This window comes from Limanda limanda, chromosome 13, assembly GCF_963576545.1.
Source record: "Limanda limanda chromosome 13, fLimLim1.1, whole genome shotgun sequence".
NCBI classification, from domain to species: domain Eukaryota; kingdom Metazoa; phylum Chordata; class Actinopteri; order Pleuronectiformes; family Pleuronectidae; genus Limanda; species Limanda limanda.
This window is the reverse complement of record NC_083648.1, coordinates 25,779,237-25,802,834: the sequence shown is the minus strand read 5'-3', so window position 1 is coordinate 25,802,834 and position 23,598 is coordinate 25,779,237. Positions and strand designations below refer to the sequence as shown.

The window sequence follows — 23,598 nt, the reverse complement described above, 5'->3', positions numbered from 1 at the left end:
AGGCCCACTGAATCCACCTCTCTAAATGAAAATGTGCTATAAAAATAATAAGACCTACAGGTACCTGCACTGGTATGCTTGAAAATACCAGGTTTACGACATCAACCAGTACCTTATGGCTTAATTATGGTAGCAAACATTACTGAGTTTGTGTCATCAACACTTATTTTCTTGTACTTCTGTTCTACATTTTATCTCTGAATTGAGCATACAGTTATTAGCTGTGCAAAAGTCAGATCGGTTAACTTATCCTCACTTAGTCCATCTTTTATAGGTTCCATCCAACTCAAGATCATGGGAGCACCATCTTTGAGCCAACCATTCTTGTTGATAAATTCCAGTCACATTTTTAGGGATAAGTTGTTCCACTTATCTTTATCCATTAAGTTTTTGATTAATCTTTTATCGCTTAACCTTGCCTGAATTGGTTCAACCCCAGATAAGTTCTCCTCATTTTCTTTTCATTGTGCTTTTTGATTAGGTTTGCACCAACAAATCAATATTTTCAATTGAGCAGATGTGTAATAATCCTTTAGTTATTGGAGTCCTACCAATTTAAGTGTCTGAAATCTTGGTCTTTGTTTTCACCCTCGCCAAATGTGCTGTGATATTAACTTGTCCCAACTCTCTTTGAAAGCAATATTCCATGTTTTCTAATGCTAATCAGGATGCATACATGGAAGAGGAGGCACCCAGAGGTGACATGACCATCCAATCAGGGCTCAGTAATTCAACAGAAAGTATTGACAGCATGAAGGCCTTGACAGCTGCAATAGAAGCTGCTAATGCACAGGTTCGTTTTTTTTAAGTATATTGCTAAGGTGTATTTGTTTTCTGACTCTTGTATTCACAGTGTACTTACATTTCTGTCCTTAATACTAATGTGTAGGTCCACGGACCAGCCAGTCAGCATGTGAGTAACAGCAGCATGGTAGTCAGCCCCCCCACCTCCTCAGTTCTCAGCAGGGGGGCTTTTCTTGAAGAGCAGCAGAATGAATACAGGAAAGAAGCACTCAGGAAGGGCAAATGTCTCTCCATAGGCATCCAGGTATTCTTGAGACAGAAGTGGATGTGAAGAAAAATGCAATGATAGAACAATGTTAGTACTCACATTATAGAGCCTGTATCTAAGATTGCTAAAATATCCCTTTGTACTAAATGAAGATAAAGAAACACTAAATCTATGTTAAGAAATACTATGCTTAAATTTGTATTATTTGTCTTGACTCTTTTTCAAATTTATCCTGCCTTTCCCCTCTAGGTGGATGGACCAGACGAGATTACCGATCCAGAGGACCCATCTAAATTCACCTCTGTGGGAATACAAGTAGAAGATGATAGGGGGTGAGGTTTTTTTTTAACCCTGGACTTATTCTTAGTTAAATCCTCCTCTCCTCTCTGAGCTACCACCTCATCCATTGCACTTCTTGTCAACAGTCTTGAGCCAGGCTGTGACCCCAGACAAAAATGTCTGACATGCAAATTTCCAATTTGGAGACCATACAAGTAATTGCCTCCAACAATACAGCTTCCAGGGATACTAAAATGCTCATATCTATAAGGTGTAGAGTGGGCAACACAAGCCTAGTGCCAGTGGTAATATCAATGGTTACAAGGTTATTGGTAATTATTATTAACATTGATGAGAAATATGTGCGAGTGACAAATAAATAATTAAATCTAGTATATTCTAGTTTTTTGGGATCTTTTCTCAAAATATTGTGTTGTGTTGTATTGCTGTATTTACTGATTGTTTTCTTCTGGTTGTTAGATATCGTCGGTTTCAACGCTCAAACAGTGTTACAGCAGCTGTGCAGGTAAGCCTCCAGTCCAGTTGTTTTCTTATAGACCTGACACTGAGCAAATGTGTAAGATGTAATTTCTTGCTCATCAATTCCTGTGTCCACCACTTGTCACCAGACTTAAAGGGACTCTTACCTTTGTTGCATTTTTACACTTTTTGTGGATAAGGTTAAATTGGTATTAATAAGGTAATGACACTCTAAAATGCAAGACAGACCCACCAGGAGTTAAAGCAAACAATTATTTCACTCTCGTAATATTTAGTGAAAACTTCAACCAATAAAATTCTTCGGACCGAAGGACCTTATTGGCCGACAGACCTGTCTGTTTGCTGCATGGAAACAGACAGGAAGCCCGTCTGCTTCTTCTGGCGCATTCGGGCCCGCGTCATCAAGGCGCGTCCTCAACTATAGGGTTTGTTTTGATTCCACGGCAGACAGTAGCGAGTAGCGACCGTATCGACCGTAGCGACTGACGATGGCAGACCAAAGTGGTCCACGGCGTACTGAAACAGCCGCTCCCAGGGGGAAAAACAAAAGAAAAAACACCGCGGATGGGATCGAGGGGGTGGGGCATTGGAGGAAGGCGGGATGATTCGAATGTGCTGTAATTCTCAAATGCAACAAAGGTAAGAGTCCCTTTAACATGCATTTTGTAGTTGATAACATGTAGACCAGACATTGAAATTGTCGTGCACATGAAATGATTATTGTGACATGAGGCGTACTTTATGTCCCAGTAGGTGGCACTGGCCACAGACAGGTGACTGAATATTGCCATGTTATTGACCTCAGGTAGGGACTCTTTTTAAAAGGATGGAATTTGGAGCAGATTAGACAATGTATGCTTGAGTTACAACAAGCTGTTCTGTGTTTTACAGTACTGCCACTTCAATACAACTCACAATTTTAACAATATAGAATCATCAAGATCTTGGGGGCTGCACTATTAACCATAATAAAATCATGATCTTGTTTCAAACCATATTTCTAGATGACAACGATTGTCTACAACAAAAAAAGGCACCCCTACCTTTTCCTTCAACCAATGATAATGTGCTGTTACCCCAAATTATATAGAGTAGCAGAAAGCCAGCAGTAAAACAGTGTAAGGGAGAAAAAAACACAGATGTTTGTGTTGAGGTAAAAATCTAAATTAGAGAAACACTGCTGACGGCAGTAAGACTCAGATTCTTTGTGTCTCCTGTGCACACTTGTCATAAACCCTTACCTCATTTGTGTTTGTTTGAAGCATGTTTACACCTATTCTGAATACTTGATGTGTGTCTGTCTGTGTGTGTGTGTGTGTGTGTGTGTGTGTGTGTTTGTGTGTATGTGTGTGTGTGTGTGTGTGTGTGTGTGTGTGTGTGTGTGTGTGTCAGGCAAGAGAGAGAAAGAGAAAGTGGTGGGCATAAGTGCATGAGTGTTAATATTGCCATTGGCTACAAATAATTTAACATATGGACAGTGATAAGTCTAAAAAAGTATATATTACAGGTCAATATGAGGCAGCTGATAGTCCAAGAAAAACTACTAGACAAGATGGACATCAATAGTAGATCAAGAACAATAATGTTAGAGTTAGGCCAGCTTTCATCTAAATTAATTGGATTTCAATAGAGTTAAAGTAATATTTGGCGGTATTGCTGTTTTATGGGAACATCAGATCATCAGAATTCGACCTCCATGTAAATTCAATTGCCAAATCACAACATACATTATCTCAAGGTTCCGTTCTCACAGAAAAATGTGCTGCCGATAGGTGCAATGTATGGTGTAAGTTGTACCACCATGTGTGAGGAAAAAAGTTGCTGGCCTTATATGCAATGAAATTAGCAAATAGTCAAATAGGCCACTTATGTGTTCCTTTGACGTGGTTGACCTCAGGTAGGACTTGATGGGCTTCAGCTTAGAAAAGCTACTCTCTGCTCCTGATACGGTCATTTATTTGTATTATTCTCACGAAAGAATTTAACGTTACGTGATTAAAAATCTACATTCATAGTATTCTAAAAAAATTAATTCAGTTTGGAATTTGAAGTCGCACAACAGTAAAGACCTCTGTATGAAACGTCTCCTTCAGGAATACGACTACAAAAGTGGCACATAATTTTTTTTCAGGTAAGTCGGTTGATTGAATGTTGTTTCGCCTCAATTTATTTTCAGGATCTACCATCTTAAGTTTGAGAGTTTTGTTTTCTTGCGACAGGGCTTTACAGGTGGACTCAAGGGTTGCCCGACTGGTCTCCATGTTGTTGAGTGTTTACAGGTGTTGATATCTATATATGTATATATAAAATGAATTTTGAAAATTCATGAAATGTCAGCCACTGCCAGTGGAAACCCTCAACATTCATTTGATAAAACAATGTATTAATTTTATAATTAACAATTCCTCATTATAGCTGTCAATAGAAAACAAAATATGGTACCGATTACAATTCTTACTAAATCTTTTTATCCTTGCCGTTTTTATTTGCATATCGTGTAATTGCTAAGAGACTGGTATTACTTGAAGAACCATTTGTTTGTCCAATAATATAAGTCATTAATATGTTTTTTAATCCATCCAGGCAGATCTTGACATGCCTGACTTGCCAGACACTCCCTTGGACTCCTCAGACACTGATATAGATGTCTTGTCATCGGGTGGCCTCTGTCGACAATTCTCCCGCGATGCTGCCACGTCCACCGTCAGCATCCAGGGCTCAGGGAACCACTACCATGCCTGTGCCTCCGATGATTATGAGGATGTGGAATTCGACCCGTCCATTCTCCCCCCTCCAGACCCTTGGATAGACAGTGTAATAGATGACCCACTTGATGCCAACTTTAACAGCTCAACGATATTGGAGGTATGTGCGGTCTTATTCAAAGTAATTATTATAATAGGTCCATGATGATTCATTACAGCAGAAATATCCTTCACTGCATTAAATTGGCACACACAGCAACTGCAGTAAATTTGCATTTTTCATACTTTGCTTAAATTGAGCTGTTTTTAAAGCTGCACTTATAAACAACTTATGATAATGAATAAACAATTATCTGTAATGCAAAAGTTGTGATATACCAACAGAGCATATTCACTAATCCATCAATCCAATTTTATTTGTATAGCCCATAATCACAAATCACAATTTGTCTCATAGGGCAGGTGTGACTACCTCTGCCCTTAACCCTCAACAAGATTAAGGAAAAACTACTAAAAAACACTTTTAACTGAGTAAAAGAACTTAGAAACCTCAGAGAGAGCCACATGTGAGGGATCCCTCTCTCAGGACAGACAGAAGTGCAATAAATGTCAAGTGTAAAGGAGAACATCATCAAGATACATTTTTGATAAGGGTAACCAAAATCCTTCAGTACAAACTTTATTAGGTCAAATTCACTTCACAAGACTCGAATCAAATTTGTTTTTGTTTATTTAGTGCCTGCAAGCTTCTCTCAGTTATCAATCAATTAATAATCACATTGAACAAAATATTAAGGTTCTTTTTCTGGAGAGTGAGACTGTAAATATTTACAGTGAGACTGTACACTTTATAATTTTTTCCTATATATAATTTTTTATATGTATTTCATATACACTGCTGACACTATAAACAACAAAAAAAAATGCATTTGAGTCTGGTAAAACTTTGTCTTTCCATTTTTGTTTAGGCATTCTTGAAAGTTATTTTCCTTTTCTGTGAATTCTGTGTGTGATGATGCCCTTTTATGGAGATTGAAGGGGTCTTTACCTATTGTAATTTGGAATAACTGGCACGTGCTTTCAACTAAAAATAATGGATTCATCGATATAAGAACATATGTTCGAAGACTACTGCAGTTTAAGAAAACATCATGAATCTGACCAATTTTTTTGGAACATTCTTCAGAGCAGATTTAAGAAAAAACGTAAGAAGGTATTGGAGAATGAGGCCCTTTATTTGGAGTTTTCCGAGCAGCAACACAGCTGTGATAAATACCCCTAACCCATTTTGCTATATTTTTTGGAGCATTATTGCTAACAAATCAGTGATGTGGCAATACAGCAGGAATATTTATCACATAGCAGCACTTTTGTTGTGTGTAAGCATTAGAGAATATTTAGTATACTCATCAAGCTTTTTGAGCTCACTTCATCATACTTAAAATCAAGTTGGATTTCCAACAGAGTTACATGTCAAACGAGGTAGTGCATGTACAACAAGTGTATTAGAAAACACCCAGCAAATATGTAAAGTATACATCATTTTTGTTGAAGACATTTTTTGAGTCATGACATGGTAACCTAAATAGTTGTTGTCCTATAACTGTGAAAATAAAGTGAGGTCTACAGTTTTTTAAAAGCTGCAAAAGCATACAGTTTATTATTTTTTTATGTTATGTTTTATGATATTTAACTCATCAGTCAATCAATGAATTCTGACCTTGCAAATTAGGAAAAAAGTTTAAAATGATAATTTCCACATTATTAGCTGATTTAATCATTATGTGAATAAAGACTGCTTTTGCAGGTGAGTCTCTGCATGTTGTGAAAGTCTGGATGTTTGACTGGCAGGTGGTGCAGCGTTCAGTGTGTCATAGAGATGGACGCTGGTTCCTAAAGCTGCTTCAGGCTGAGACAGACCGCATGGAGGGCTGGTGTGACCAGATGGAGCTCGACCAACGCGAAAATGACCTGCCTGAAGATAGTATGTTTTTGTGTGTGTGTTCATCATGTCTAGGTTGCAAGTATTTCTGTGACTATGAAATAAATTACACACAAACAAATCTGACATCTGACACCTGTGGAAGGTGAAGAGTGAAAAACTGAAACTAATTTGTCATGTAATGATAAGACATTTAGATCTTAGTCTCCTTTCTGTTTAACTCAACTGTTTCAGAGGAAACATACCTACGACCTAATTCCATTACCTTTAACATGACTTGAAAAATATACTGTTATATTAATGTAAGGTAATGTTCGTGTTTAATACATGTATGTATTAAAATCATTACTTATGTATTCAAACAAACTGCAAATTATACATTATAACAAAGACATACTATGTCCTTGGTATGCAGGACAATAACATGTCAGTCAGTCAAATTCTATTAGTATAGCTCATATCCCCAGATCAGAATTGGCCTCGTAGGGTTTAGAATAGTAAGTTGTACATATTCTCCAACACAGATGAATTGGACTGATAGCGCAGTCTCTTTATAAACTTTGTCTTTGCTTGTAGTCCTTGGGAAGATGAGGAGTGCAATGGGAAGCGCTCAGCTTCTGATGTCTCAGAAGTTCCAGCAGTTCAGGGAACTGTGTGAGGAGAACCTGGTGAGTCACAACACTTTTACTCCCACTGAAGACATACAGTCAGACATTTTCAAAGATCTGTCATCTTTAACTTTCTGTGCAACAGACTTTTGAACAAACAAATACTTGATTAACATATCCCCTACTGCTATATTCTATCCATTTCCTTTGCCTGTTCATTTATTTTTTCCTATTTGCTCCATCAATTTCCTTTTGACACCTCTTTTCTTGAAACCTTTCTCCTCAGCCCTTGTATCTGTCTTCTCTGATATCTCAATGATCTGGTTCCTATGTATGGTTTGACGTTCAGTTCGCCTATAGATATGAAGCCCACAATCTCTAAACCTGTCGTGCTGCTGGCATTGCTGTACAAATGGCAGTTTTCTCGCTGACTTTCCTTAAATTACACCATCAGGTCATTTGTCCACTCACCTTGGTGTATGAACAAATGATATTCTACAATAAATGATCAAATCTGAACATGCTACAATGCTAGTTAAGATGATGGACATTATATCTGCTAAATATCTGCATTATTTATTCATTATAGTTAGAATGCTCATGTTATCATTTAGCTGAAAGAACTGCTGTGCCTATGTACAACTTTACAGCACTGGTTAGCAAGAGAGAGAGAGAGAGAGAGAGAGAGAGAGAGAGAGAGAGAGAGAGAGAGAGAGAGAGAGAGAGAGAGAGAGAGAGAGAGAGAGAGAGAGAGAGAGAGAGAGAGAGAGAGAGAGAGAGAGAGAGAGAGAGAGAGAGAGAGAGAGAGAGAGAGAGAGAGAGAGAGAGAGAGAGAGAGAGAGAGAGAGAGAGAGAGACTATGGGAAGTTATACATCAATTTAATTCCTTTCTCATTAGATTTAAGATCAGAATTCAGAATTCTGGAGAACTCTATATCATTGAAAGGGAACATTTCTTTCATCTACAGTACTCTGTCAGAACATCATAGTTCCTCCTTGACCCCACTGAAGACTGAATGGCAGGATCTGGGATGGGATTTTAGGGCTGGGATGTTATGTGTCAAAATGTATTTACTAAATTTTCTTGTGATACAATAATTGAACTAAATTTTTAATTTGCGCACAGGATGTACCTTACCCCAATACGTTTGAGTAGGATATATCCTAACTCTACACATCTATTGAGTGTTTGGGATGGGAACCTTGTATGGACCTCTGACCATTAGCTTAACCTGATTAGATGTGCTCTGATTCTATGTAGCAATGAGATCTTTCCACTGTGACAATACTAACCAACTATTTGTATAATTTTTATTGAAGTTTTCTGACTTTATTTATTTATTCTGTCTTTTTTAGATTTTAGAACCAATTATTTTGTATTTTTGTGTATTTGTTTGTGTTTCACTTGAGCCATTAGATTATCATTTTATTTTATGTTTTGTTCACAATTTAGGCATGTTATTTAAAAAGGATTACAAGAATCAAGTCTGGAGGTAACAAAGGCGTTCACTAGATTGATGGATCTTTTAGAGACATGATCTGCCAGGTTTTTTGCAATATATGTATCTGAAAAAAGGCAGTCATTGAAATTTGTTTTAAATGACAATCCAAGGACATGTATAGTTTAATGATGACTCCTAGATCTCTGAGGGTTTAATTGGAGCAGGGGCAGTGTTATCCAGAGTAGCTATACCATTAGATAATGCATCTCTGAAGTCTTCAGGGCCAACTAACAGAACTTTTAACTGAAAATTGCAGGTCATCTAGATTTGTATGTCCTTAAAACATGCTTGGAGTTTAGTTAGCTGATTACTTTCTTCTGGTTTTAATTGCATATCATCTGTATAACAGCAAGTCTTTCCTGATAATGTTTCTCTTATGGAGACATATGTTGGGTAAATTAAATTGGGCCGTGCACAGAACCCAGAGGAATCCCATGTTTTAGTGTGCACAGATGACTCATCATTAGAAACAATATTTTGGTGGGTGCAAGCACTTCAGGTTAGCTCATTTCTCCTAGCCTTGGACTTGCAGTGAAGTGCTGGCTTGCACAAGTATGTCATGCAAAGATACTGACGAAGAATACAAAGAATACTGTGTCAGATGAAAAACACATTTTACGTTTAAAGGGACTCTTACCTTTGTTGCATTTGAGAATTACAGCACATTCAAATCATCCCGCCTTCCTCCAATGCCCCACCCCCTCGTTCCCATCCGCAGTGTTTTTTTGAAGAACTTTAAGGTCCTTCGGTCCGAAGAATTTTATTGGTTGAAGTTTTCACTAAATATTATGAGAGTGAAATAATTGTTTGTTTTTACTCCTGGTGGGTCTGTCTTGCATTTTAGAGTGTCATTACCTTATTAATACCAATTTAACCTTATCCAAAAAAAGTGTAAAAATGCAACAAAGGTAAGAGTCCCTTTAAGATAAGGAGTAATAAATAAATAAATAACATCAAACTTAGAAATCAGAATTTCTAAAGCACCAGTTTAAGGCTTTTTCTTTAATGCCAATGAACTGTTCCAGTGTCTTGGTAGGATGTGGTAACCAATGGTGTCAAAAGCTGCACGGAAATCTCGCAAGACAAGGACAAAGACAAACTCTTTATCTGAAGCAATAAGAAGTTAATTTGTGACTTTTCCCAAGGATGTCTCCGTGCTGTGATGAGATCTAAAACCTGACTGAAAGACAACATTTACATTCATGTTCTGGAGAAAGTCCCACTGTTAATTAGGTGCATGTTTTTCTCAAGGATTTTATCTTCAACATTTCCGCATCTGTATCTTATTCATTATAATATTTATGTTAATTTTTGTGTTTAATCACTTTCAATCTAAGCTCGTTGACTGCACACCTACACCAACAGTCTTATTCAGTGATCCAATTCAATAACATTTTATTTGTATAGCACCAAATTACAACATACATTATCTCAAGTCACTTTACAAGGCGGGGTTGAGACCTAGCAATATTATTGGCGAACCCAACTGTTTAATAAATAAGCACAGTGACGAAAAAAACCTAATCTTTAAAGGTAAAAAACAACTCTAGCTGAGCTAGACTCAATGTGGGTGGCCAACTGACTCGACTGTTGAGGGTGAGCAGAGAAAAAGGGAGGAGACAGGAGAGATGAGGGGGGGGTAGGGGGGGTCCGGGAACAGTTGTATAACTGTCATTATTAGGCTCTGGCAGAGTGGTTGTTATGATGAAAATGATAAGAGGGATATTTATTGATGTAATGCTGTTATTAGTAACAGACGCAAGTGCCAGAGGAGAGGGGGCCGCTGGTAGAACTTTGTTGCAAGGTAGCTGACAACTCCTCTGGGAGAGGTCATCTCTGGTCAACAGCTATCAACCACGATCTGAGCTGAGGCAGTCCTCAGCTCGGTGATACTCTAAATTTCACTCGGGATTAATAAAGTATCCATCTATCTCATTCAAGTCAGCTCTTTCTAATTATTTGATTCTGTTATTAATGACTGGGTCCTCAACAAAATTATTAATTAATTAATTTACTTTCAGATATTCCTTAATCAATTCACACATTTAGTCTTTGATCAATTTAATTCAATTTTAGTTGTATAGCGCCAAATCATGTTATACATTAACAGACTCAAGATTGGAGCAGGTCAGCCATTTTGGGGGTTATAGGCTTATGTCTAAACTTCCTGCTCTCTATCCAATAAGCTGGTGAGGCTCAATGTCTTACCAGCCATGGAGACTCCAGTATGACCATCTGAACTCTGTAATGACCTTTTCAGACTAAAGTTCGGGAAAAATCATCTTGGAACTTTGTGACTGAGGCTGTTAAAGGAGTGTTTAGACCTCTGCTCATGTGAATGATAGGGCTCCGTCATTCACATGAGCCTGGAGAGAAGCAGCTGTGGGCGCCTGATGTGGCAAAGGGGTGAGAGATACCTGCAGAGGAGGAAGAGCTTGGAGCGGCTCAAGTGGTGAAGTGGCTGGAGGCGCCTGGACAGGAGAAGAAGCAGGGCAGGCCTTTATTGCAGATTCTGAACATTCCTTTCCAGGGCTGTAAGGTAGATCTGTCACGGGTATGGTGAGGACCCAAAAGCAGCACAGGCAGACGAGATCTTAATCGGTAATGAACTTTATTATACACTGCAGTCTTTAACAGTTCTTTACAGTGGCAGGGTGAAAAGTCTTTGTTCCCAGTGATCTTCAGCAATCTGGAAAGGAGTGAGCCTGGTGTTGCTGACTGGAGGCAAAGTCAACAGCAGGAGGATTACCTAGATGGCAGACAGGTCCAGTGGGGAGCTGTGTAGCCACAGAGCCGAGCAGGTGCATTTCCAGGAGGGGATAGGCGAAACTCGTGGTCGAAGACAGAAGGCTGAGGTAATATCCAGGGCAGAGACGAGGCAGGCTGGTCGGCAACAGGTGATCAGTCCGGGGAAAGAAATGCTGGAGGTCAGGCATAACACAAGACAATCTGGCACTGAAGCAGAGACAGGAGCAGGCTTAAATGCAGCCAGGGCTGTCACAGGTGTGGAGAGTTGGCCTGATGAGGAGGCGTGGCTAACAGGTAGAGTGGAGCAGAGACAGAGGAGTGGAAAAATACCAGCAGACAGGAGATGAGCAGACTGTGACAAGATCATCATGCAGGTGCTTTATAAAAATAGAAGTCTTAACACGTATTTGAGTGTACTTAATCTGTGCCATGTTTGGCATACTATCTTCACTCTCTGTCTCAGATTCACCATCAGATTAACTTGAAAAATAATATCTATGTGTGTGTGTTGCTGCCTCTTTAATGTGTCTTTCCTTGTGAAAAGCTGCATAACCATATTCTTTATTATGAAGGTATTTTCCATCCTTCGCCTGGCTCCCTCTTTTGATAACAGTTTTTCTTTTCCAAAGACATTTCCAAAGGTTTTCCGCTTGAAGTTGACGGATGATTTAAAAAGCTTGAAGACAAATTAAAGCTAATTTTAAGAAACAATATTAACTCTGAAAAAAAAGATAGGGGCTGAGGCTGGTTCTTCATTAAAGATGACTGCTCAGCTAGTTCTCTCTGAGCCACCAGTCCACATAGAAGAAGATGACCACCGAGTCATAGAAGGTCTTTAGGAGTGCACCCTGCACTGTAAAATAAGATTATGTTTGCTTCTACCCGTCTTATAAAGTCCAGTTTACTGATCAAGTGAAAACCCAGGTAAGATTCCACTGCCAGTTCCTTGTTTTTTCAAATCTGGAGATGGTTCCACTGGCAAAAGTCCATTTAGAATTTGTTCAGTCTTCATCTATGATGACGCTAACATTTGCAGAGTCATCAGGAGGAGGGTGATTTGTCGGAGATGTTTCCTTCAGGGCCCCTGTACTGCAGATTGCCATGTCTAACAGACAGACAGTCCCTATATTGGGGTGGGTTGGTCAGGTTGTTCAAGATCCAGGATGCGATGTGGGATCCTGTGTATGTCCCACAGAAGTGCAGACTGTATATTACCATTTTGTAAGCATCTTGGTTAAAAAAAGGACATTATGTTTGAAGAAAACTAAATCAAATTTTTCCAGGAAAGAAAAACAGAGATGATAAATGGCAGGTCCAATAAGAGAACAATTAAAGTAAACAAGTTAATCCTGATTTAATATACCCAGCTAGAGTAAAGGTTTTTGGAGATGGTGTTCCCACGATTTGTGCCTCAGCCATGCACCTTATACAGCAGAAAATAATGTGTATGTGTTGAAAGCACTGGAGAAATAAAATGAGAGAAAATATATGATTATCGCAGTGCTGCACGGCTTCTTCGGGTTAAACAGAACTGTTTGTCATCAACCCTAATGTTATGCTGGTAGGAGAACTGCAGTAGGTCCATTGATGGTCTCACCTGGGGGTTTTCAGATGAATGAGGACAAGCCACTCATGGGTCTTCATCAGGGGAGATGTGAGTGCCTCAGGCCTTTAGCTGCTGAGATATTGGGGTGCAGGGTCTTGGCACCAGTACTACGCAGGAGGTCTTCCCCAGCTGTGGCAATCTTCCCTGCGTCAGGCTCATGTTGAAGATGTGCTCTACAATCCTGATCAGCTGATCTGCACAGGACTCAAGGAGCCTGGAACTGATCCCAACATGACCTGTAGCTTTTATCATCTTTCTGAACTCCTCCCTCACCTGTGTTCTTATGTGGAACAGATTCAAGCAGGGGGGATGAGCACTGGATGGCATGGGTGGGGTTGTTGAGCTAATGGGAAAATGATGGGGGCAACGTATCAGAGCATTATTGCTATTCAAAAGGAAACAGAAACAACTGGACATATATCAGTAATCTTCTCAAATAATACATCATGTACAGTCAACTTCAGGAATATGACATATGGCAGCATCTAAAGACGGTTCACATGCTGGAGCAAACAAAGTAAGAGGCTGAACAGGCCCCAATCCAGGTGTTATTATCCGTGCCATAGCTGCCCTCTTCTCCCCTTTTTGTGTCTTTCCCCTATCCCTTTCATTCCCCCTGGCTCACTCTGTGTGTGTGTGTATATGTGTTCAACGGGCGGCGTGTTCCTTCCTTCTCGGCCTGCTCCACACACCTGCCACACATCAGAGTTCACTCCGATGGTCCCAGAGTCTGCCTTTGAGTCCACTTATTTATTAAATCTTAACACCAGGCATTGTATTAGTTTTTGTATTGCCTAATAGGTTTGGAATTCTTTATTTTATATGTTTTGCATCACCTTTGGTCAAAAATATGACAAAATTTAATTTTGATTAAATGACGTAATGTTTGAAATAATTCACTTATTCTCTACCTTCTCATTCTTTTCTGTTGTCACAGAACCCCAAAGCCCACCCTCGTCCCGTGGCCTCAGACCTGGCTGGTTTTTGGGATATGCTTCAGCTGTCAATCGAGAACATAAGCCTGAAATTTGATGAGCTTCACCAGCTCAGGGCAAACAACTGGAGACCCCTGGATCCCCCTGAGAGAAAGGTACACTCACAGAAGCTCCTAGTTCACTAGTTCACTGCTTGACGAGCGATGACACCATCATCTAAATGGGTATTACATTGTGTCTGTGAAGGTTTTCAAATCATGGTATCATCAGAATTTATATATGTGTACATAGCCAACTTTATTTGATGTGTTCCTTGAAGATGTTTTCACCTCTCATCCCAAACTCTTATTCAGGTGTAACTGAAAAATTGGATGTTTCAGGTATTTAACCTGAGGGTTTCGAGTCCGATTTTAGCAGATCATGAGTGGATTTTCTTCTTTTTGTGAACTATCCCTTTTTTATGCTGTACCTCAAACTTCCCACCAGTCATTTAGAGCAAATGAAGCCTCTTGGATGAGAAGGGAAATGTCTTCAAGAAACACAAGCAAGTCAATTTACCTAAGCACACTTTCCTATACACTGAAATATCACTCCATTCATATTTATTGGACTAATGAATGTCTCATTTGCCAACAAAAAATTCAGCATACCTCTGTTAATATTTTCTTTTTCCAAAATCGAATATACACAAACACTGCAAAGTATTTCACGCTACCGCTGTTCAAAACAACAAACACAATGCTTTGCAGTATATTCATGTAAGCCAATACACACATACTATCCATGCTCAATAGAAACCAGCTGATCATACCTCAAGCGAAGATTAAAATACAGTGTGTTCCCATTACATTCTTAAAGAACAAACATCTGGGAAAGGTCTTCTGAAAATAAATATTATGTTCTGTCTGAACACATGTGACAACATGACATAAAAAAATTTTTTTCCCTGTTACCATCGCGGAAATCCCGAAATTTAAGTTTCAATCATGTCAGCAATGATTTTGTACGAATATGAAAGCTAAATACGTTACAGCTACACAGGTCTACCCAAGACCTAGCTACAAAGAGGCAGGAGACTGGAGTTAGAATCAATCGAAGTGTATTTTCAGTTCTTAAATAATTATGAGCACAGATGACCTGGGCAATGTGAAACTGAGCTGGTGGCTGGTGGAGCTCTGCTGGTGGAGGCTGGTGGCAAGTGGAGAGTGGCTGAGGATCTCTGACGACTTTGATGCTGTTGGCTTGTAGACCTAAGCATTTAGCTAGCAAACAGATGAGCAGACCCCTGCAGAGTGGGAAGGGCAAGGAGAGCAGAGTCTGGAGTGGAGTTTCAGAAGAGGAAAATTATAGTTAAAGCTGGCAACAAGCAAAACTAGTAAAAGCTGGAACGCAGACTGACTAATCAGGCACCACGATCCAGCAATATAAGTGTGGCAAAGCTGAGTCTTTGCAGAAGTCTGGATTGTAGTGAGCATGGTAATGACGTAGGTACACAGCAGAATGGGGTGCAGGGAGTTCTTCTTTGCAGTAGAAAGCCTACATTTGAATGCACATGGATGGAGTTTATTGTCAACAGGTGATCTTTGAGCTAACAATGCACCTACCTCTGTGTTTTAAGCATCCACCTCCACAATCAACTGAAGGGTAGGATCTGGTTGTATGAGGACTGTCGCAGAGACAAAGCAATGCTTGAGCTTCTAAAAAGCCTTCTGGGCTTCAGATGTCCAATGGGAAGGTTGGAAAGCCAAGGAAGCACTGCAGCTGCTTTAGGTTTGAAGCAGTGAGGTGGCAGAGTCAAGGGTTGACTCAGGCTGGGAGAAAAGGGCAAAAAAACAAAAACAAAGGGGGCCTAATTGAGTCTTATGCCGAACCCTGACGTGCACCTCCCCAGTTGAAGGAACAAGCATGGACCACATATTTATATTTTCCTTGCAGTTCTTTAAGAAAAAATAAATGCTTTTCAACATCTATCAGCTCCAACTCCAACATGATCCGCTTAGTAACACTTGCCTTTGTTCTGAAGTAAACAGAGATGCCAGAGAATTTGGAAATGAGTGGACCAGAAATCGGAAGGCACAACACCTGCAAAGAAACTATACCGCCAGTAGCGTAGTGCAGCGTGTCTCACACACACCTACACACAACTATGAATGCTTGACCCTGTGTGTAGGCTGTGTTCATACCTACGGCGTACAGGGAAATCAAGAACATGATTATCATGTATCATGTCAATGGTCTTACCAAGGGGCAGAGATGTTTAAGGGGAAGCCGCTCCAGGATCTTCATCAGGAAGGATGTTAGTGCCACCTGTCTGTAGCTGCTGAGGTTTTTGGCACCGATGCCATGCAGGAGGTCTCCTGGAGCTGTAGTTCTCTCCATAGTGTCAGGTTCATGTTGAACACGTGCTCGACAAAGTATACTGGGGGTGCACACAAGGGGAATTGCCGCAGTGCTTTCAGGGTGGGGGAAGGTGCAGTTGATAGATCAAGCCTTTTGAAGCACAGGTTCAGATGATTTGCCCATTCCCTTGGTCCCTTGGCTACTCGTAGCCAGGGAGTCACTTTTCTTGTGGCCAGAGATGGTTTTCAGGCCTCTATAGACACCACTGATGTTGTTCTGCTGCAGCAGGTTCTCATCTTCTTCCTGTAGCTGTTCTTCACCTCCCTGATCCTTCTTCTCAGCTCCTTCTGTACACCCTTAAGCTCCTCCTTGTATTCTGGCCAAAAACCCCTCTTTTATTCACTTTAGGAGGACCTTTATATCAGGATTAATCCACAGTTTGTTTTTTGGGGAAGAAATGTACAGTTCTGGAGGTTTTCCATACAGACGTCAATGTATTCCGTGATGCAGTAAGTGAGGATGTTGATGTCTTCCCCATGACCCTTCTTATGACACAATTGACTAGATACAGTCCTTCAGAGCCTCATCAGACTCATCTGACCACCTCTTCTTTGTGCAAGTCACAGCTGGTGACCTGCTTATGCGCAGGCATGGGTCTAGGTCCTATAATTTTATGTTCTCTTGTGTGGCATGTCTCTTGGTCTCATGCAAAGCACTAACAGTAAAATATCCCGACAATGGTGTATCCTTTAATAGAGATGTAACCAGAGTTACACCATCTCTCATTCACAAACACTGCCAGCTCCCTTCCTTTACTCCTAACTCGTTTAAAGTGAGCAGGAGCTGCTGTAACAGGCTGGCACAAGGGAGGCACAATCTTTGATCAAGTCGTGTATGTGTAACATGTGAAATATCCCTCTGATATATCCAAAGTATAAGACATGTCTCATGTTGCCCATAGTCTTCTGGAGTAAGATGCACTTTGTGAACAGAATCATTTATGGTTTATTGTGTTTTTCCACACAAAATCTACCTGCCACGGTCATCCCCACAATTATATACAGGAGCTAAGTGGTTTGTATTGTATTTGTCATTGTGAGGCAAATATGTTTGAATGTTGCTGAATCTATATATTAATTGCAACACAGTCACAAAGATATAAACAATAGGCTGCAAAAAAAACGGCCTGATCCATGGCCTCAACTTGTTATTGTAGCTTACTCTGAAAAAAGAGGCAGGGGGATGATGTTAGTTTGTGACATGTATCTGCTCCCTGTTCTGTTGCTCTCTCTCAGCAGTGTGGGTTGTGATTTTGCATCATTGTGATTGTTGCCTCTGACGGCTTCCTCATTTGCTGTCATCGTTGTCTTTTTCTTTCTTTTTTTCGTTTACAGTGAAGGTGCTTGCAAACAGCCACGCATCAGTCAACTTAACTGCAATTCCAACACCAAAAAAGCCTTGACACCTCTGGGCCTCCGTAGATCCATCATGTCTGTCTCTCCATCCTTCCTTCCTTCCTTCCTTCCTTCCTTCCTTCCTTCCTTCCTTCCTTCCTTCCTTCCTTCCTTCCTTCCTTCCTTCCTTCCTTCCTTCCTTCCTTCCTTCCTTCCTTCCTTCCTTCCTTCCTTCCTTCCTTCCTTCCTTCCTTCCTTCCTTCCTTACTAACTCACTTACTCACTTACTTACTTACTTACTTACTGAATTACTTACTGAATTACTTACTTACTTACTTACTTACTTACTTACTTACTTACTTACTTACTTACTTACTTACTTACTTACTTACTTACTTACTTACTTACTTACTTACTTACTTACTTACTTACTTACTTACTTACTTACTTACTTACTAACTTACTTACTTACTCCGTTCTTTCTGTTGCCTGCTACTTTCTCAGCATGTGCATTTTTTGTTGTTTGTGATTTAGCTGTCAGGGTAAAGAAAGCTGGACAAGAGAGATTTATACATTACATCTGTAAAATATCAAAGTAGAAATAAATTATGAGACTAATACCAGTAAAACAATGGGTATGCTAAGTAAGTCTTACTAATCGCCTTCTGGTCAATTTGTCTATGTTCGGGGTACCTGTGTACTATGTTATCTGTTTATTGGACTGGCAGCTCAGTATTTAATTCTATTTAAATTTCAGCAATAAATAAATGAAAACAATACACAAGGGAATATTAAATTTTACAGGAAATTGTTCACTCATTCTCTTGGCTCTGCTTTACATCTCAGTTACCGTAAACAATAATAACACTTCTATTAGTAGCTGTCATTGCTGGACAATGCTGATTTTGTTTTCATTAAATGCATGTGCATTTCACGACCATTAATTCACGCCCTCTTAATATAATTAAGTTTGTATGTCTTGTGGTTTTAAGTATACTCCATAGCAAATGAGTAGACTTGTTTTAGGATATGTCTTATTTGTTACAACATTGGTCTCATATTCAGACTTCTGTCCATAGTCTCAACGCTGTACTTCCAAGATGATTGTTAAGGTCCACAGACATGGCAGCATATGTTAGAAATATGTCTGACAGTACAAGAAACATGAGCTGGCAGATGATAAGACAGATACGAAATGAACAAACTTTTTCTGTCCATTCGTCAAAGTTCACAGACCAATATCCTGCTTAAAATTGTTCCCACTTTACTTCCTGCAGTTGTATGAACCCAGAATCATTTTGGGTGCACTCAACCCCAATTTGACCTTCAGATAAACTGGTTCGGATTCTCCACCTGTCAGATAATTCATGCTTGTGTCTTGTGTGTCATGATACCTCAGACTTTGATGGAGCCTTGTGTTGTAGGATGTCAGCCTTTAATTTGCTGAGTATAGTGTTGCCATAACTTATAGTAGTGATGGACAAAGTATGAAAAAAGAAATATGCTTTAATTATGCTTGAAAAATATTTATATTTGCACTACTAATTAAAGACAACAATTCGTGCAAAGACAAATCCTGGCACAAGATAGACTTACATGTAATGAACTGAAATTCCCTTCTATATTATTAAAAAAGAAAGCCAATACAGAGCCATGTTACCCACATGTGTCAATAATGTAATGTACGCTAATTTACAGTTTAGTCGTGTAGATAGATTATTGTACAGCAAAGTTCATATGTTTGAAAATGGAAACAGTTACTCCACACATTTAAGGAACGCGTTAAGAATCCCAAAACACACGTCTGTCTTTCCCTGAAATGTTTTGCCCTCCCTCCCCTACCATCCTCTCCCACTAGGAGAGGCGACTTCCACCTCCAGTACCAAAAAAGCCACCCAAGGGCCCCCACCACCACCCTCCTCTGGCCAGGGACCGCTCATTGGAGAGCTCAGAGAAACAGCGTCAGGAGGCCAGGAAGCGCCTGATGGCAGCAAAAAGAGCTGCATCTGTACGACAAAACTCAGCAACAGAGAGCGCAGACAGCATTGAGATCTACATTCCAGAAGCTCAAACAAGGCTATGAGGACAATTCCAGATACTCTCATACTCACACACACACACACACACACACACACACACACACACCGAACACACACACACACACACACACACACACACACACACACACACACACACACACACACACACACATATATATTTAATCCAGATATGCACAATGAATGCACTCTCAAGACAACCTTGAAAATATTTCACTGATATTCAACCCCCACCACTCTCCCATCATGTCTGCAGATTTAATCAAATTACCACAAATGTGACAGCACTGCATTCAGCTTCCCTCCTTGGGTCTGTGTCTGCTAAACACAGTTAATCAATTCACCAGTACATCACTGCAGCAATGTCGTTACAAGAATCATAGCATTTTTTTAAACTGCTGCTCCATTGAACACAGAGCAACACAGAAGCAACTGCATGACAGGCTTTTAACTTTAAAAAAAACAACGCTCTCTCAAAGTGACCTAACTACAAAACTGTGATGCAAAACGAGACAGCATAATGCAGAGTAGCAGTACATGTTTCTGTTTGCTGCTCTTGTGCTCAGCTGCTCAGGTGCTGAATGCAGTGAAGTTAGCCAACCTGTATTAAAAACATCATTAACAATGTTGATAATATAAGACCCATCAGATCCTGGTCACTGTGTCTATCAGTGGGTTGCCTCAAACCTCAAAACCTCCCTGGTATAATCAGGGGCTCTAAAAAATTGGACTGAGTAGAAGTTGAGATTGTTAAATCTCCAACTTGGTTAATTTGAGTGAAAGATTGTGGTTGATTGGGATTAAGGTATTAGAAGGTGTCATATTTTCCTCTTTTCAATCAAAGTCTGTCACTCTTTATGTGAACACGAAAGTGTTAGTTCCTCAGTGTTTTCAGGGAAGACTGTCCTCAAGTGTGAGCAGTAATATCAATTCATACAGTCCACTATGTTTAGAGTTGGAAGACACAAAGAAGTCAGTTGTTGAGAGGACTTGGGGGGGAAAGAGGCAGCCAGGAGGAGGGACAGACTTTATTTGACTCAGATTCCCGGTGTAGAACAGGAAGAAGCACTTGGACATTCTTTACCCTGCAGAGCATTGCTGCATGTGATGTGCTGCAGAGTGGTAGCTGTGTATTTTCGGATTCACAGGTTTTGTCAAATCAGACAGGACTTGGTTTGACCTTTGGTCGATGTTGAATGTTGTTCTTTGGGTCTTATCGTATTTACAGAGGTGATAGACTATCCGACACAAACACACACAGTAGTAAACACAAAATCACAAAAAAATCACAATCCCTGTGTCATCTGACAACACTGCACATCCACAATGGTTCAAACACTCTGAAAAGATCAGTACTTAGAGGTAATTCTTTCAGGTCTTGCAGTTGTATGAACACATTAGGCCCTTGTAATATAAGAGCAGTGTCTTTCTCTTCCCTCTTGAAAAGAGAACGCCATGATCACTGTTTTTCTTACAACAACCCTTACAATTTAGATGTATACATGTATGTGGACATCATTCATTTTGGGTCAGGTGGACTCCACAGGGCATCACACAGGTTTATTCAGATTCTGAATGAGAATTTGTGTCAAATGTTAAGTTATAAATGCACAGAATTTTAATCTTTAATCTTCGTTGTGTAACATAGTTACCATTAGTGGAAATTATATAGTTCTAAGTGAAAGAGACATGGTTATAGGGGGAATTAACTATTTGTAATAATGATGGGAAATTAATTAATTTGGGTGTGTGGATGATTTTCATCATTTCAACTATGTTGGTTAAATGTTTACATTGCTCCTCTTCTTTAGATTTAGGGGTGATGTATCTTTTACAAGGTATAATTACTCTTAAGCAATATTGTGTGCAAGGAATACTGTGTAAGGCAGGGCTGATGTATTGATAGTGGGGAATTAGGAGTGCCTATTTGCCATTATAAACAAACTCAATCCAGTTGAATCTTGTGTTCAGATTCCGATGGGTCTAACTTGAGATCATTTGGGGCTCCAGATTTGAATGGCCCACTGATTTACATGTTTTCAGTCCTAGGCAACCCCCGGCTTGAGATATGGCCTTTTTGTATTGGTAGCCTCCCCAGTAAACCAAATAAAGAGCAGTGAAAAGTTGCAGTTTTATAATAAGTCTCCAATAACAGAAAATCTGACAGAAACTCAAAACGAGTTTGCCTGAAATGATCACCTACTCTTTAACATTGCTGTAATAGTTTTAATGGGAGGCTGTGGTGATTATGGGCAGTACCCAATATACCATCAGTGGAGATAGCAAACCGGCCAACTCAACGGCTATCGTAACCCAAATTGAAATTGCTGAGGAACAGGGCAGGAGAACCAATGCATTTTTTCTACTTGTTTAACGAGTGTTGAGCATATCACAATTGTTTTTGTGAAATTATTTGTGTTACCAGGCGCTCAGTAAAACCTGTAAGGATTTAAAATGTTTCATAGTCAATGGGAATGGTCCTATTTTTTCTTCTTAGCCAGAGTCCTTTTTTCCTGTGCATGTTATTTGAAAGAGAGGGAACACTGCATGGTTAAAATTCCATAAGCAGATTCAATAATAATCAGCTTCTCCATCCAGAGAAGTTTTTTAAGTTGTCATGTATGTAAGGCTTTGTGTGACTCTGACTAAGTACGAAAATTAATCAATTCCCCTAAAATATCCAGACACTATCTGACATTCGAATGACAGGGACAGGAATGACAATAATACTTATAATACAAATGCAATGTGAAACATTCTTGTTTTGCACACGTTAATAAAACTGCACATAATTCGTTTTTTTGAGTTTTGAAGTGTAGTAGAGTTAAGCTGATCCCTAAAGTTCATAGAGATAAAACATTATACATTAAAGCTGGTAAAAGACGTTTTAAGTATCCAACTCTCTTTGATCCAAATGAATGAACTGTGTCTAATCAGCCACAATCTACTGCGGCTAAGGAGATAGAGTGGGTTGTCCACTAACCAGAGGGTTGGTGGTTCGATCCAAGTCTCCACCATTCTGCGTGCTGTAGTGATCTTGGGCAAGATAGTGAACCCCCAATTGCGCCTGCATCTGTGCCATTAGTGTGTGATTGAAGTTTGATCCAGGAAGTGCTGCATATGGATACACGATATGTGTGTATGATGTGGGTGAATGGAAAAACTGTACTGTTAAGCACTTTGAGAGGTTTTCAAGTTTAGAAAAGCTCTATATAAATCAGTCAACAGTTTTAATGTTGCAGCTGATTGGTGTATGCAACAAAATATATGACTGGTTTATACCCAATTTATTTTAAGTTCTTTAAAATATGGTATATACTATATTCATTAAATTCCGCCGGCACACTGAATTACAATAGATACACATGAGACAAATTTGTTTTTTATTTTTATTATTAACTTAGCTCGCCTCACATACTTAAGTGTTTTACAATGGATTTTCCTATGATAAATCAAACAAAAATATTAATCATATTTTGACTTTGCATCTTCAAAATAACATTATTATTGTAATTTCTGCTCCAGTCACATTGAAAGAGAAGTCACAACTCAAAGCCTGTTTACTTATCTTTCAGTCCTACTTAGCATGTGAAAACAATAGTCCAATTTTTATCTGGAAGATATTCGGTCCCAAAAAATAACCATGATGTCAGAGTGATGTCAACAGGGTTATATCTTATTTGACTGCAAGTGGAAAACAGAGAGATTGGGTTACAAACTGCATATGTTGCGTTTAAAGAGGCTGGGGTTTACTTGATAGAAAGGGTCTAAAAGAAAGATACTTTCAACTTGCTTTATTTGAAAAGAAGAATAAGGCGTTTCTGACGCTTGTCCCACACTAAGTCAAAAGATCAGGATCTCTCAACCTCTGCTACTTCATTTTTGACCACTCTTTATGATCCGTCTCTCATAAGAACTCTAACTTCATCACAAAATTGCCGCAGGCAAAAACGAAAGAAAGCCAAAACA

The 23,598-nt window shown here is 39.5% G+C and overlaps 1 protein-coding gene across 1 annotated transcript in view; it reads left to right on the top strand.

The window, feature by feature from the left end:
• dlgap1a (discs, large (Drosophila) homolog-associated protein 1a) overlaps positions 1 to 19,655 on the top strand; it is an 85,125-nt gene extending 65,470 nt beyond the window's left edge. The window contains exons 7-15 of the mRNA XM_061083694.1: positions 668 to 793; positions 890 to 1,048; positions 1,262 to 1,344; positions 1,772 to 1,817; positions 4,376 to 4,627; positions 6,349 to 6,481; positions 7,016 to 7,107; positions 13,841 to 13,993; positions 19,431 to 19,655. Coding sequence (XP_060939677.1) covers positions 668 to 793; positions 890 to 1,048; positions 1,262 to 1,344; positions 1,772 to 1,817; positions 4,376 to 4,627; positions 6,349 to 6,481; positions 7,016 to 7,107; positions 13,841 to 13,993; positions 19,431 to 19,655 — 1,269 coding nt within the window. The remainder of the gene's footprint in view (positions 1 to 667; positions 794 to 889; positions 1,049 to 1,261; positions 1,345 to 1,771; positions 1,818 to 4,375; positions 4,628 to 6,348; positions 6,482 to 7,015; positions 7,108 to 13,840; positions 13,994 to 19,430) is intronic.
• Positions 19,656 to 23,598: the final 3,943 nt, after the last annotated feature.